Genomic DNA, 17,081 nt, shown 5'->3' with positions numbered 1-17,081 from the left:
AATGAATGATATGCCTATGAAATGTGAAGATTGAAATGAAATAAGTTTTCGAATGTGACTATGCATAGATAATAAACAGAGTAGCAGCAGAGTAAAAGTGGGTTCTGGGTAGCCCTCTGATTAGCTGTTCAGGAGTCATGGCTTGGGGGTAGAGGCTGTTGGTTAATGGGACAATTGATGGCTACAACCATTGAACTAGTAGTAGTAGTTTAAATTATATATTTTTTAACTGTTGTGCACATTGTTATAAACGTATTGTTCTATTTATAGTAATCGCATCAATTCAGGCAATTTATCAGGATATGGATTTTTGTCCATAATGCCCAACTCTGTGTGGGTAAGTGTAGGTATATTTAGTAAGTGTATATTGGTTATAAAGAACTATCGGGAGTATGCAGAATAGTGAGTTCAGATGTGATGTATACTAGAAAGTCTCAATGAAAGTCTTGTAAAAAAAAATGTTTTGTGTTTATTAAACATCTAAAAAAAGTGTTAAATACACCATATGAAAACCACACATACAGGTCTCAACTAAACATATGCCTGAACTTGATCAACTACATTCACTTTCTCATTAAAGTAGTATGAAACAGGCATTTGTGAACGTATAGCGTACACAGTACAAACACAATATGCAACAGACTTTAGGCTCATACAGTATATGCCTTATGTATTCCACAATGGAACATGCACTTCAACACAGTTGTAGAAATTGACCCACTCCTGCTGTTTACTTTGTGCATCTACTTTCTCACTGAGTCTAATGCAGGTTTTGATCTAAACATAATAAGCTATTGAGCGGAATGGTTACTTTCTAAGTTATGGAGTAGAATGTTTTTTCTGCTGGTGTATCCTGAGGTAGCTCCTCTCTGAGAACCTCTTCAGTGCGTACAGGTGAAAGGCCTTTCTCACACGTGGACCTTCAGGTGCATCTTCAGCTGCTGCTGTTGGGAGAACCTCTTCTCACACTGGGGGCAGCTGTAGGGTTTCTCCCCTGTGTGGACCCTCTGGTGCCTCTTCAGGTCTCCAGCCTGGGCGAAGCGCATGTGACACTGGGTACAGCTGAAGGGTTTTTCCCCCGTGTGGACCCTCTGGTGCCTCTTCAAGTTGCCAGCCTCGGTGAAGCGCATGTGACACTTGGTACAGCTGAAGGGCTTCTCCCCTGTGTGGACCCTCTGGTGGATCTCCACCTTCTGGGGGCAGCTGAAGCCTTTGTTACAGAACATGCAGAGGAACCGTTTCTCTTTACTATTGCCTGATGTGACTCGCCCTCCCTGAGCCTGGGCTCTAGCCCTGTCGTTTGAGTTCAATTCCTGATCGAAAAGGATGCTTGTGTGTGAATCTGAAGGTCCCATCGATGTGGACAGTAGGTCACAATCCCTGAACGCGTGTAAAGGGGAGTGGGTCGCGACATTAACATTTGTCTCTATACTTTCCCTGTAATCTAAGAAATCTCTGCCCTGTGAGTGTCCATCTCTTAGGTGACTATCTGCATTCCATGTGGGAGGAATGTCACCCTCCACTTTCACAGTTACTTCATCTACGACCAGATCCTCCCCTTTCTTATCTAGGCACCCTTCAGAGTATATACTACTACTGTAATGTATCCAGTCCCCTCTAGACAGATCAGTCTGTGTCTCTAAACCCAAGGATATGTTGCCAGGGTCCATCTCTGTAGTGTAAGAACAAGACAGATCATCACCACCAGTGTCTAACGTGTCACCATCTCCACGGGAATGACCCATCCTCTGGTTCTGGTGAAATACCGGCAAATACTCTGACCCAGGAGCAGGAGGACAGCCCAGTCTCCCCGGCCCCAATCTCTCTGGGTCTGATCTGCGGTCAGATTCTGGGTGTAAGAGCCTGTGTGTTACAAGTAAAATCTTGGTGTCGGTCTCTGACTTGAGGACAGTGTTCAGCTTTCCATTGACCTCCGTGATGCTGCGTCGGATCCTGGGCTGCGCTGGGGAGGTGGAGTGGTCCTCCGTGGCTATAGGGGGTTCTCCTGTCGCTCCAGTCTGGATGTCTCTGCTGTGACGTGGGTCCTCATCTCCTTCAGACCTCTCCTGCTTGACCCCAGGACCTGCAGTCTCTGCATCTGCTGGCTGACACAAGAAGAGGGGAGGTTATTTAACTGGTACATGAGTTAAATTGGATATCAACGTCATAGGGAAGTCTCACAATCTCCTCTATGGCAGATAAATAAGGATGTACATGAATATCTGAGGGGAGCCTTTCTGAAATAAACTGGCCACATTTGATGTAACACTATTACACTAACCTCTATCCTGATAATGTGCTGGGTTGAGGTTCCACTCCCCTCATTAACAGGGATTGGTTGGTCATCTCTCCATGTATTGTGTCCCACTGGCTTCCTGTGACCTCCAGTGAGATGTCCTTCACCTGAGAAAATTATTGGGGGGAAAAGAGGTGGTTAGTTTAGATACTGTCAATGCTCAATGGTACATTTTACACTATTGACTGTTTTGACTGTCTAGAATTGGCAAGGATGTAAGGTAACACTTCTCATAACTTCTTGATATACTATTTATAGATTGATTGATTATGTTCCATGCATCACATTGTTTTAATTTAGTAAATAATTAGAAATACACTAAATCATGAATCTGGTTAGAATATGACATTGTGTCTTTGTGCAAGAAAGCTAAGTAATCAGGGGAATTATTGCATACTATCCAAAAACTGACCAAGACCCAATTCTGGTTAAGAATTATGTGGTTAACCAACCTGGTATCAGAGCATTTGGTAATATTCTCTATGTAATTCTGAGACACTTCATTTATTATGACATGTTACGTTTTGTATGGTATGGTATGTATTCATTTGTGGCTGTCCATCAACCATTTCATATGACATTTTACAAATTACAATTTGTATTATACGTTACGAATTTGTTTAAATTGTATGAAATGTTATGAATTCTATCTAGGTGCCTAACGTTAGCTAGGCTAGGGGTTAAGGTTGGAGTTAAGTTCATGAGTTAGGTTAAAGGGGTAACTTAGGGGAAGGGTTAGCTAACATGCCAAGTAGTTGCAAAGTTGCTAAAAAGTAGTAAGTAGTTGAAAAGTTGCTAATTAGGTCAAATGCTAAAATTGTCCGTGAAGAAATTCAAACTCGCAACCTTTGGGTTTGCTAGACGTTTGCTTTATACGTCCCGACCATCTGTCTTATGTAACTAACTATACCAAACATAACATTTCATACTAATTTTGAGTGTGTCGGATTTGCATTTACAATGTTACGTCTAGTCTATGAAACCAAGCTGGGATAATGCATCTCAAGTCACACATGCACAGAGGGGAACGGGTCGACAGACCCTGCAGCCTCGGACTTCTGCTAATTGTACCTCTTGCCATTCCTCTGTATCGATCGATGATCTTGCCACTACTGGGACGACTGGCGAGGACGCGCTCCCGTTCCAGTAGCTGCAGTTTCCTCCGCAACGCCCTGTTTTGTTTTTGGCTTTGAGAAATTTCCAAACGAAACACTGCATAGTCGTCGTCTACGAGTTTACAGATCTCTGACACGGCTGCATTCGCTAGAACCTCCATAATGGAGGCTATTTGAGTGTGAAAAACCACACCGTTAAAATTAGCCATTGTTAGCAGCTAGCTAGCGAAGAGTTAACGTTAACTAGATAACAAACATCTATCAACCAAGTTCTTTCTCCAAAGCGAATTAAACACTACCTGGGGTAAGTATGTGATGCTGCGAAGGTAGTCATATTTTGAGTTCCAGGATGTTAATAAACGTCTAAATAATAAAAACGCTAACGTGTATATTTGTCTTTGTCATTATTTACTTCCGTTTAATTCTTATTTGGTGGGGTTTTAGGGTGGACTACATCCAGACAAAAAAGGTGTATTGCCGCCAACTACTGGATTGGGGGGAAAATTGGAGAAAAAAATCTACAAATCTTTCAAACTGACTTGCCTAGTTAAATAAAGGTTATATTAAATACATTTTAAAAATCGTGTGGGTGTATACCAATCTCAACCACGAAAAAAAGAATACAAAACAAAACAGTAAGCCTCAGTTATTCAAAATACAGAGTACTGCTCAAGCCAGTACTCTGCGCAGAATAGGCGAAATTGCCACGGGGGGTGAGGGGGACGTGTCCCTCCCGTTATTCAGAATCGGTTTATTTCCAAACATCTTATTCATCCATTTTGTTTTTGTTTTTAAGCATTAGATGACCTGGTGTTATGGTGCATTGATTAGTTAGACAGTTTAAAGCCGTTATTTTGGTGTTTTTTTTGCCCAAAGTTTACCTTTAAAGTAAGGGCCAGATCGACATTTACTGGAGGGAGGGGTGGTCCAAAATAGGGGAGGGTTGTGTTTTTTTATTTTATTGGGCACAGGGGAGGGTAGTGCGTTTTCCCCCCTGGTTCACATTTACTCTTCTGATCGTATTTTCCCTATACAAATGGCTTGAATTACTTTTGATATAATGCTAATAATTTTATAAACGTTTGTGAGGGTTTGGTATGGTGGCTATTATTAAGCTTTAGCTACGGCAGGCCTATGATATGAAGGCAATGCGCCCCTGCATTCCAACTGACTCCGACAGTTGAACTTTAGGTGAGGTAGACTATTTCAGGCCTACCAGAGTTACTCCTATAACTTAATATAATCCTGATCTTCATAAAAAGTATTTGGATCGAAAATGAACAAATTACCCTCCTTCTGTACGTCTATATGTGTATAGCAGTATGCCACCGGCATATCTCTATATCTCTTGGATTAGACATAAGCTTCTCTTCCTTTATACAGTGCCTTGCGAAAGTATTCAGCCCCCTTGAACTTTGCGACCTTTTGCCACATTTCAGGCTTCAAACATAAAGATATAAAACTGTATTTTTTTGTGAAGAATCAACAACAAGTGGGACACAATCATGAAGTGGAACGACATTTATTGGATATTTCAAACTTTTTTAACAAATCCAAAACTGAAAAATTGGGCGTGCAAAATTATTCAGCCCCTTTTACTTTCAGTGCAGCAAACTCTCTCCAGAAGTTCAGTGAGGATCTCTGAATGATCCAATGTTGACCTAAATGACTAATGATGATAAATACAATCCATCTGTGTGTAATGAAGTCTCCGTATAAATGCACCTGCACTGTGATAGTCTCATAGGTCCGTTAAAAGCGCAGAGAGCATCATGAAGAACAAGGAACACACCAGGCAGGTCCGAGATACTGTTGTGAAGAAGTTTAAAGCCGGAATTGGATACAAAAATATTTCCCAAGCTTTAAACATCCCAAGGAGCACTGTGCAAGCGATAATATTGAAATGGAAGGAGTATCAGACCACTGCAAATCTACCAAGACCTAGCCGTCCCTCTAAACTTTCAGCTCATACAAGGAGAAGACTGATCAGAGATGCAGCCAAGAGGCCCATGATCACTCTGGATGAACTGCAGAGATCTACAGCTGAGGTGGGAGACTCTGTCCATAGGACAACAATCAGTCATATATTGCACAAATCTAGCCTTTATGGAAGAGTGGCAAGAAGAAAGCCATTTCTTATAGATATCCATAAAAATTGTTGTTTAAAAAGTTTTCCACAAGCCACCTGGGAGACACACCAAACATGTGGAAGAAGGTGCTCTGGTCAGATGAAACCAAAATTGAACTTTTTGGCAACAATGCAAAACGTTATGTTTGGCGTAAAAGCAACACAGCTCATCACCCTGAACACACCATCCCCACTGTCAAACATGGTGGTGGCAGCATCATGGTTTGGGCCTGCTTTTCTTCAGCAGGGACAGGGAAGATGGTTAAAATTGAGGGAAGATGGATGGAGCCAAATACAGGACCATTCTGGAAGAAAACCTGATGGAGATTTCTGCTTTTAAAGACCCCAGTGGGTCAGAAGTTTGTCTTACTCAATTAGTATTTGATGCATTGCCAAAACATCAAACAAAATCTACAATGGAATGGTTCAATAAATAAACATATCCAGGTGTTAGAATGGCCAAGTCAAAGGCTGGTGTAACTGAGTCAGGTTTGTAGGCCTCCTTGCTCGCAGACCTCTTCCCACAAATGTTCTGTAGGAAAAACTTGAGGTCAAGCTTTGCTGTTCACTCCAAACCTTGACTTTGTTGTCCTTAAGACATTTTGCCACAACTTTGGGGTCAACTGTTTTGAAGAGGAATGGAAAAAACTTCTGACTGATGTCTTGAGATGTTGCTTCAAATATCCACATCATTTTCCTCCCTCATAATGCCATATATTTTGTGAAGCACCCCCAAAACATGATGCTGCTACCCCTGTATTCACGGTTGGGCTGGAATAATTTTGCAAGCCCAATTTTCCTCCAAACATTTTGATTTGCCAAAAATTTTTGAAATATCAGATAAATTTCTCCAAAAAGTACAATCTTTGTCCCCATGTGCAGTTGCAAACCATAGTCTGGCTTTTTTATGGCGGTTTTGGAACAGTGGCTTCTTCCTTGCTGAACGGCCTTTCAGGTTATGTCGATATCGGACACATTTTACTGTGGATATAGATACTTTTGTACCCGTTTCCTCCAGGATCTTCACATGGTCCTTTGCTGCTGTTCTGGGATTGATTAGCACTTTTCGCACCAAAGTACGTTCATCTCTAGGAGACAGAACGCGTCTCCTTCCTAAGCGGCTGCGTGGTCCCATGGTGTTTATACTTTCGTACTATTGTTTGTGCAGATGAACGTGGTACCTTCAGGCATTTGGAAATTGCTCCCAAGGATGTACCAGACTTGTTGAGGTCTGCCGATTTATTTCAAAATTTTCATGATGTCAAGCAAAGAGGCACTGAGTTTGAAGGTAGGCCTTGAAATATATCCACAGGTACACCTCCAGTTGACTCAAATAACATCAATTAGCCTATCGGAAGCTTCTAAAGCCATGACATAATTTTCTGGAATTTTCCAAGCTGTTTAAAGGCAGTCAACTTAGTGTATGTAAACTTCTGAACCACTGGAATTGTGATACAGTGAATTATAAGTGAAATAATCTGTCTGTAAACAATTGTTGGAAAAATTACTTGTGTCATGCACAAAGTAGATGTCCTAACTGACTTGCCAAAACTATAGTTTGTTAACAAGAAATTTGTGGAGTGGTTGAAAAATGAGTTTTTATGACTCCAACCTAAGTGTATGTAAACTTCCTACTTCAACTGTATATATATATATATATATATATATATATATATATAAAACAAATATATAAACACATGTAAAGTGTTGGTTTCATGAGCTGAAATAAAAGTTCCATATGCACAAAAAGTTTATTTCTCTCAGATTTTTTGCACAAATTTGTTTATTGAGCATTACTCCTTTGCTAAGATGATCCATGCACCTGACAGCTGTGGTATATCAAGAAGCTGATTAAACAGCATGATCATTACCTTATGCTGGGGACAATAAAAGGCCACTCTAAAATGTCCAGTTTGTCACACAACACAATGCCACAGATGTCTTAAGTGTTGAGGGAGCATACAATTGGCATGCTGACTGCAGTGCACATACTTTTGGTCATGTAGTGGAAGTATTTATGTAGAAAATAGCGACCACAATGGAAATAGGGCCAGACTTTATTGTGCAATCCTGGTCACTTTAAAAATCATTTTGTATTTTTTTAACTGACAAATAAAATCGACCAATCCAAACTGTGCAGTGGCCAATTGATTAATGGAAAGAGACATTGGTTACAAAACACCAAAAAGTTTAATGAGATTCAGAGATTGTCAAGCCAAGCCTTCGATACTGGCCTACAAGGTAGGGAGGGATGTATTTTCTGTTTGTCGAGATTGACATAGTCTATTTATTGTGGTGTTGAAAACGCAATCCATGATATTTTAGTGCCTGAAATAGGTATGCTTTGTTTATTGGTTGTGTGGTGCATTGGCACAGAAACATGTTTATGGAAAATGTGTTGTATATATTCTTTATTCAATTATAAAAATGGCATCACAATATTGAAAATCAGATTTCCCCTAGCTGATTATTGACATATAATTACAGTATGAGTGATTCATTAAAAAGTAGCTTTTCTTTGTTGGAATGGTGTGGGCATACCCTAACAACAGACACAGCCTGGATTCGGATCCAGGCTGTATCACAAACGGCCGTGATTGGGAGTCCCATAGGGACAATTGGTCCAGCGTCATCCGGGTTTGGCCGGTGTAGGCCTTCATTGTAAATAAGAATTTGTTCTTAACTGACTTGCCAAGTTAAATAAAGGTTCAGTTAAATAAAAAATAAATGGTGTGGGTGTATACCAATCATGAAAAATATGAATCGATTTTTTTTTTTATTCTGGGGGTTTGGAGGGGCCTTCCACTTATACTGTATTTTCAAAAATGTCAGCTAAATAATGGTTCCCAGATATCCACTGTGTACATCTCAAGCCACACTGCTATGATTTCTCCCCGTTGTGGACACTCCTATGTCTGATAAGGTTACTCAGGAAGGAGAAGCTCTTGTAACATAGTTTGCACTTGAAGGGCCTCTCCTTGGTGTGAACAGTCTGGTGCTCCTTCACATAGTTTGCTTTAGCAAAGCGCTTCCCACACGTGGGGCAGGTGTACGGCTTGTCATCGTCCGTCCTAATGCTCAGTCTCCCACGTTGTGACCCAATGACACCAGAGGAGGTAGAAGCAGGAGCCACCACTCTCAGGTGGTTAGTCTTTGAGCTCCCTCCTTGAGCCATTGTTTGGGTGTTGTTGGGATTATGTGCTGTGCTATAGGCTAGGTCCTTCTTGTGGTAAATGCCCATCCTGAACCTGTCTGTATTGGTGGGGTAACCATGAGGTAACTGAGGAAAGCTAGACCCAGGTCCAAGCTTTTTATGAACCCAGTCACCAGGCATTAGACAAGATCCTGAAGGAGAAGACAGACCTGCTGATAGACTACCACCAGGGGGGTCTCCCACCACTCTCGGTGAAGGCTGAAGCCCAGGAAGACCTGCTCTGTTCATCATGGATACTGTGGTGTTTGTATCATAGGAACAGGAGGGTCTATCTCTATCAGCCCCAGGCCCTGCTTCATCCCTGCACTGAGACTGTGAAGAGAAGGGTCTGGGCTGCAGACTGGATCCCTGACTGGAGCCTCTGTCTCTCTGATGACCACCAGGACTGAGGTTGTTCAGTCCACCTGTCCACTGGTTGTGTTCTGTGTGGTGGGGGATTCTCTGTCCCTCGTGGTTGGGTCCCGTTTCCGACTCAGGAAGGAAGAGCGACAGCTCCTGATCCAGAGTTCTGATCCGGGGCCAGGGTTTGTGATCAGCCACTTCAGAGGTCCAGTCTCTCCCGCAAGCAACATCGGATATCAGCAGGTCCTCATGGACTGCAGACTGCAAACACAAATACAACAGAAAAGCTTAAAGGTTTAAATAATAAATTATTTCCTGTACACACAGAAACATGACATTATAAAATGTTTACCACAGTCAAGCCCATCTCTAACACTGTGATTAAAGTACCTAACAATATGGAGCCATTGGAGTTTATTATAAAATATGGCCATGTGTGTTGATTCAAGAATGAAGTATAATGTTTTGGTTTGACTGAGATAAGGGAAACACAGTCCCAGAATTTATATTTTGTTTTGTCAGTCAGAACAGAGTCAATTTTGTATTTAATTTCAACATGGTTTCAAATGGTCATACACTTACATAAAGAACTGAAGTAGGGGAGAGTGTTTGTTTCTATGAAACCATACACAAAATGAATCATGTGACCAAATATTTAGGAAGAGGTCATCATTTCATGGTCCATGCTCTCTGATATCCCTTGGAAGTCCCAAATCTGACGTTACCCAATTGAAGTTGAAATTTAAAATGGGTGAGGTTAGGGTTTAGGGTAGGGAAGTCCAAAGGATTCCGGATAGCACTAACCATTATTTCATGGAGTCTGTGAAGGAAGACAACACATTGAAAAAGTGGTAAGAAAGCTAGCAAATTTTTGTTTGTTTTAATTGTTGTTGTAGTTTTCATGACGCTTGTATCTAAACCAAAGTAGATTGTTTTATACATCATTTGGGGTCTCTATAAGCTTCAACATGATGCCCTAAACATGGCATGAAAGTGCATCCTTGGAGCTATTTGGGCTAATATAGTAAAAATCTATGCCTTGGGGTAAGTTGAGCCAATGGCCTTGGGGTAAGTTGAGCCAATGGCCATGGGGTAAGTTGAGCCAATGGCCATGAGGTAAGTTGAGCCAATGGCCATGGGGTAAGTTGAGCCAATGGCCACCATACCCCATTCAAATGATGATTACATTTAGTCAGTTTTATGCACAGTATTTTTGCAATGTATATAAACTCAAGATGTGTTTTTATGGTTACAGAGCAGACATCATCATGCCCTGTATGTACAAACAGAAAACAAGCAGGGGTCTAAACCCCAAGGACGTGAGAGAAGGGAATAAGTCCATTGGAGCGGCAGCAAGAGATGAACAAATAGACTGAATGACACCGAAGAGGTACATTGACAAAAAAAATAACAACAAACATGGACCTGTGTGAAAGAGAGGCTATGATAGAGTAGCAGAGGCACCAATGTCTTATCTGATGACACGGAATCTGAGCTTGCTAAACATAGCGAGAAACTTGCGGACCGGTTTCATGGGCGTAGTAGGCTCAAATGCAGAGAACATGCCTACAAACTGGCACACCGAAACCACATCCCTGTCCAAGACAACTGGTCAAGAGATGGAAGGGTAAGTGATATCGAACAGACAGATCTATTGTATACATTTAAGATATACAATATACCAACCCCATTCCGTTAATTAGAACTTTGACGACCACCACCATCACCCACTGTCACAGGAAACTATCACCCACTTACCCCAAGGCAGTTCAACTTACCCTGTCCCAATGCTCAACTTACCACATACCTGAGGGAAGTTGTGCCAAGAGACCACTTTCTTTTTTGGACAAGCTATGTTTTCAAAACTGTAATGTTTACATGAATTCTGATTATTTCCAGGGATACAGAACATCCTGAAATATATGTAGATATTTTTGTTAGAAAGAATACTATATTTCCCTTGACGTAGTAATACTGATTGTAAAAAATGGCCCAGAATACCCCACTCTCCCCTACTTTTATTGCACAAAACAATACCTGTAACTAGAATAACTTTTCTCACTATGGTAACACTTTCCATTTTCTCTAAATCTGGTACCCTCCCTTTGATAAAATTAATGTTAGAACACTTTGGAAAAAGTTCAACATTACACACATCTTCACTACTCCATGTCAAGTAAACATGAATTAAGGCAATATCATTTCCTTATTTTAAAACACTACCATCAAACAACAGGTCAGGGTTGCCACCTTTCATCAGTTAAGCATTTTTAAAGACACACCAACCATCACCATATCATCTACTCTGTCCAATCATACAATACAGCCAAAATCAACATAATTAACTACAAAACAAACAAGTACTACATAGAAAGATGTGGATTGTGGTGTGAGAGGATGACAGAAGCTTGTCTAGTAGGAGACTGTTGCTGATTACTGCCCAGGTGTGGTGGCCTCCAGGCACTTACTGCTGCCGATGCATCACCCAGATGGGGGCTACACATTCGGTGGTGGATGTTCCAGCCTACCTACAGGGGAGGAAGGGGAGCTGTGAACTGCAGAGACAGATGTGCCTGATAAAGCTCCGGGCCTGTCTGACTGATGTGTCTCCCTCACTGGCTGTACCATTGACGCTGCCTCCAATCAAGCTACACCTTTACTGAACTGCATCATCATCTAGCTGTGGAAGACCCTCTCCCATGAACTGCCAGCTCCCTTGTTTTTAAAGAGTAACAGATTCTGTACGAAAAGCTCTATATACAGTTGAAGTCGAAGTTTACATACACTTAGGTTGAAGTCATTAACATTTGTTTTCAACCACTCCACACATTTCTTGTTAACAAACTATAGTTTTGGCAAGTCGGTTAGGACATCTACTTTGTGCATGATAAGTCATTTTTCCAAAAATTGTTTATAGACATATTATTTCCCCTATCATTCACTGTATCACAATTCCAGAAGTTGACATACACTAAGTTGACTGTGCCTTTAAACAGTCTGGTTCATCCTTGGGAGCAATTTCCAAATGGCTGAAGGTACCACATTCATCTGTACAAACAATAGTACGCAAGTATAAACACCATGGGACCAACACAGTGATCATACTGCTCAGGAAGGAGATGTGTTCTGTCTCCTAGAGATGAACGTACATGGTGAGAAAGGTGTGAATCAATCCCAGAACAACAGAAAAGGACCTTGTGAAGATGCTGGAGTAAACAGGCACAAAATTATGTATATCCACAGTAAAACGAGACCTATATCGATAAAACCTAAAAGGCCGCTCAGCAAGGAAGAAGCCACTGCTCCAAAACCGCCATAAAAAAGCCAGACTACAATTTGCAACTGCACTTGGGGACAAAGATCATACTTTTTGGAGAAATGTCCTCTGGTCTGATGAAACAAAAATAGAACTGTTTTGCCATAATGACCATCGTTATGTTTGGAGGAAAAAGGGGCAGGCTTGCAAGTCGAAGAACACCATCCCAACCGTGAAGCACGGAGATGGCAGCATCATGTTGTGGGGGTGCTTTGCTGCAGGAGGGACTGGTGCAATTCACAAAATAGCACTATGGCATTATGAAGATTTTTTAAAATTGTACCTCTATTTAACTAGGCAAGTCAGTGCAGAACAAATTGTTATTTTCAATGACGGCCTAGGAAGAGTGGGTTAACTGCTTGTTTAGGGGCAGAACGACAGATTTGTACCTTGTCAGCTCGGGGATATGAACTTGCAACCTTTCGGTTACTAGTCCAACGCTCTAACCACTAGGCTACCCTGGTGCCCCAAAATGAAAATTATGTGAATTAAAATTATGTGGATATATTGAAGCAACATCTCAAGACATCAGTCAGGAAGTTAAAGCTTGGTCACAAATGTGTCTTACAAATGGACAATGACCCCAAGCATACTTCCAAAGTTGTGGCAAAATGGCTTAAGGACAACAAAGTCAAGGTATTGGAGTGGCCATCACAAAGCCCTGACCTAAATCCCATAGAAAATGTGTGGGCAGAACTGAAAAAGCGTGTGCGAGCAAGGAGGCCTACAAACATGACTCAGTTACACCAGCTCTGTCAGGAGGAATGGGCCAAAATTCACCCAACTTATTGTGAGAAGCTTGTGGAAGGCTACCCGAGACGTTTGATCCAGGTTAAACAATTTAAAGGCAATCCTAGCAAATACTAAAAGCTGAAATGAATCATTCTCTCCACTATTATTCTGACATTTCACATTCTTAAAATAAAGTGGTGATCCTAACTGCCCTAAGACAGGAATTTCTTACTAGGATTAAATGTCAGGAATTGTGAAAAACTGAGTTTAAATGTATTTGGCTAAGGTGTATGTAAACTTCCGACTTCAACTGTAAATAAATATATTATTATTATTACTATTCATGGGCCGTGTGCATTTTTTGCTGGTCTATGGTGAGGTAGCTCCTCTCTGAGAAATTCTTCCCAGTAGTGTGTACAAGTGAACAGCCTTTCTCCCGTGTGGACTTTCAGGTGTATCTTCAGATGGTGCTGGTGGGAGAACCTCTTCTCACACTGGGAGCAGCTGTAGGATTTCTCACCCCGTGTGGACTCTCTGGTGCCACTTCAGGCTGGACAAATGGGAGAAACTGGCCCGGTAAAGATGGCAGTCAAACTATTTCTCCCATGTGCATCCTCTGGTGGATCTCCACCTGTTGGGCAAACGGAACTTTCCCACAAAACGAACACAGGAAGCGCTTCTCTTTGCCACTAGATCTACTGATGGCGTTACTACTACTGTCATTTGTCAATGGGCTTGTGTAGCCATTTAGTGTTGAGGCACTGGCATTGTCTAAGGTCTGGTTTAACATAAGGGGAGTGTGAGGAGGATGAAGGCCAGGGAGTGTCTGTGTTGTCGCAGGGTCCATGTTCCAGTTGATAGGTCCTATAGAAGGCAGGCTGAAGGCAGCACCTGTTAGGGGGTTAACCTGAGGCGCCTTCAGTCTCTCTGAATCACAACTATAGAAGCAGGACAGCGCATTTCTAGCCCAGTCTGTGTCTGTTCTCTTTCATTGCATATGGACACCTCCCTGTCCTAGCAGACTAAATCTACACCTCACCCTGGTCTCAGCTAGTCTGTTGTCATGGAGACTAAGTTTGGTTGTTGTTTTGTGTTCGTCAGTCTGTTTCTGGTTGTGGTTAACAGTGTTGTTCACCAGCCCAGAGTTGAAGACGCTGTCCCATCCACTGACCTCCACTATGTCACCTCTGGTCCTGTCCTGCTCAGTGATGTCGTCCCCTGGGCCCTTGGCTGCACCGGTCTGGGACTGGGAATCCAAGACGGCTCCCCAGTCTCCTCTGTTTGCCTCCAGCCAATCACCTACAGGAAGAGGTTACAAAATAGACTTTACAAACATGGACAGAGAAAACTCTACATGTGAAGTTTTTTTTTTGTTAATTTCCATGTCAAGTTCATACATTATAATGTGTGTTTTTGTATGTAAACACAAGTTGTATTGATTTCATTTTATGAATGAGAAAAAAAAGAAAAGAGAAAAATAGCCAGGCGCATCATTATTCCCATTAAAGATCTACTACTACATGTAGGCTATATGTATTTCTCCCTTACCTTGCTCCCCCATCTTTAGTCCACTCAGCAGGTCAATGCTGTCTAGTTCATCTTCTATGGTCTCCTCTTTGACTATCAGCAGATCAGGCTTCCCATCCTCCATGTCTACTGACTGTAAGAGATACAGTGAGAGGACGTTGGATCAAGACATCTGATATGAGCACCCTGCTATGGAGCATCTTCTGATGGTCAATGAGGGATTGCTATGAGTATAGTCTCGCATTGCCATAAGTTCAAAATCACATCGTTGTCACGCCTCCCTTGAAGGTCTGGATCATTTTTGTATTACAAAAATGGTTTGAATGGGCCACTTGCTCCCAGGGGCAAGATTCTGATTGGATGTTACAGTTCAAGAACCCTCGCCCAAAGCCCTGTTGAATGGGTGCTGTGTGTTGGGGTAGTGATAATGGAATTTATATGTTTAAATGAATGATTATAATATTCCACCCTGAAACCATATAATTGTATGAAATTGATTATAGTCAGTAAAATTATAATTAATGATGTGTCTAGTTTTAGTCAGAATTAGGGTAAAACAATATATCTGTACAATATATTGTTTATAGTATCTTAAACACAGACTGTCTGAGCAAAATTCAGTGCCAACCTGGCTAGGCTGGGAGATTGGGAGAGGGAAGGGAGTGCTTCTCACAGTCTCCCTAATCTTGGGGGAGGACACGGAGTGCTTCTCACGGTCTCTCTAATCTTGGGGGAGGACAAGGAGTGCTTCTCACAGTCTCTCTAATCTTGGGGGAGGACAGGGAGTGCTTCTCACCGTCTCCCTAATCTTGGGGGAGGACAGGGAGTGCTTTTCACAGTCTCCCTAATCTTGGGGGAGGACAGGGAGTGCTTCTCACAGTCTCCCTAATCTTGGGGGAGGACAGGGAGTGCTTCTCACAGTCTCCCTAATCTTGGGGGAGGACAGGGAGTGCTTCTCACGGTCTCCCTAATCTTGGGGGAGGACAGGGAGTGCTTCTCACGGTCTCCCTAATCTTGGGGGAGGACAGGGAGTGCTTCTCACAGTCTCCCTAATCTTTGTAGGCCGGGTAGTGATACAGTATGTGCGTAGAATACCTACTGTTTGTGTGGAAGTATGTGCGCAGCTATAAAATATATGTTTTTGTATTCTTGACTTTAGAACGTTCTCGTGAATAAACTATACTAACCTTTTGCATAAGCTGAGTCTTTGACTAATTATTATTAAGCCCATGGTCTTACAAACCTCGGGGATTGGTCAAAGCTATTGATTGGTTGTTAATATCATTGTGATTGAAAATTCTCCTGACAAGTAGGACACATTTTGTAGAGTTGTTGCATATGCTGGTTTCAAGCGCTGGTTTTCAAGTTATCAAGTGTGGCCGACAGACTTGCGATTGATATTTATTGAAACTGAAAGTGGATTACGCTGGTAAAGTCAAACATCACAACACATTCTAAACTGCTCTGGTGACATACACACTTTTTGCCCAGTCGTCCACATGGCTACTGGCTGCGCTTTGCTACCACCGGAAATATCTTTAAGATTTCGCTACACTCGCATTGACATCTGCTAACCATGTGTATGTGACAAATAAAATTTGATTTGATTTGATTGCCCATTATTTTGTTTTTGTAAGGACCCCAAAAAACAGAGGCAGTGGGAGAACATATTCAAGTAAGTAAATACGTTATAAAAATGTAGAAAAAAAAAATATATATATATATTATTACAGTACTACTAGTAGGCGACTTTGTAGGCTAACTCAACTGAGCTGCTATCTAGTTAGTTGAATTTACACCACTTTACATAAGTGGTCACCAACCTTTTTTGAAGTAAGATCACATTCGGAGTCTAAATGCAAGCCAAGATCTACCACAACATTAACCAATTAAAAACAGTACTGTAGCAATGAGGTTTGTGCAATAGGCTACAGGCCCAACACATTATCAATGCATATTGACTATGCTTATTAAATTGCCCTGCCAATGTTGTTCTTCTCAGACCATTTTAGGTATATGATCACACTGTAATAGATCATTTGTTGTATTACTTGTGAGGCACAACTGAGTGAGCATAATTGTTTTTACTGGACTGATGGCCTGCATGTGATGGTCAGTCTGAGGGGAGGGAGCAGCGGTGAGGTTACCTCTCACCTAATTCACCCCCCCCACTCTGCCTCCCTACACTGAGAAAAGGGGACACAGTCTTTCAGTTGATGGCAAAACCCATTTCTGCCACATGCACCAATTGATGTTGTTACTCGTATGGACTAGAGAAAAGGAAATGCTCCTTCATATAAAAAAAGACCATCCACTAATAATAACAACACGAGCTCATCGGAACACTTTGCTGTACTCATTCAATGCAGCTGCAGTGCTAGTTGTAGCAAGTGTTAATAACAGCGCTGAAT

The 17,081-nt window shown here is 41.7% G+C and overlaps 2 protein-coding genes across 5 annotated transcripts in view; both read right to left on the bottom strand.

The window, feature by feature from the left end:
- Window positions 1-438: 438 nt before the first annotated feature.
- The window catches only part of LOC118395619 (zinc finger and SCAN domain-containing protein 12-like), a 142,118-nt gene continuing 125,475 nt past the window's right edge, over window positions 439-17,081 (bottom strand). The window contains exons 2-3 of the mRNA XM_052465111.1: window positions 2,282-2,403; window positions 439-2,105 (exon numbers count right to left, since the gene is read on the bottom strand). Coding sequence (XP_052321071.1) covers window positions 909-2,105; window positions 2,282-2,403 — 1,319 coding nt within the window. The 3' untranslated portion in view covers window positions 439-908. The remainder of the gene's footprint in view (window positions 2,106-2,281; window positions 2,404-17,081) is intronic.
- Window positions 7,934-17,081, bottom strand: part of LOC118395644 (uncharacterized) — an 82,491-nt gene continuing 73,343 nt past the window's right edge. For all 4 annotated transcript variants that reach the window (XM_052465108.1, XM_052465107.1, XM_052465106.1 and 1 more), the window contains exons 5-8: window positions 14,692-14,803; window positions 14,315-14,442; window positions 11,564-11,623; window positions 7,934-9,356 (exon numbers count right to left, since the gene is read on the bottom strand). In XM_052465108.1, coding sequence (XP_052321068.1) covers window positions 8,421-9,356; window positions 11,564-11,623; window positions 14,315-14,442; window positions 14,692-14,803 — 1,236 coding nt within the window. In that variant the 3' untranslated portion in view covers window positions 7,934-8,420. The remainder of the gene's footprint in view (window positions 9,357-11,563; window positions 11,624-14,314; window positions 14,443-14,691; window positions 14,804-17,081) is intronic.

This window comes from Oncorhynchus keta, chromosome 16, assembly GCF_023373465.1.
Source record: "Oncorhynchus keta strain PuntledgeMale-10-30-2019 chromosome 16, Oket_V2, whole genome shotgun sequence".
In the NCBI taxonomy this organism is placed as follows: Eukaryota; Metazoa; Chordata; class Actinopteri; order Salmoniformes; family Salmonidae; genus Oncorhynchus; species Oncorhynchus keta.
The sequence above is the reverse complement of the archived record's forward strand: the minus strand, read 5'-3'. Positions and strand labels throughout refer to the sequence as shown.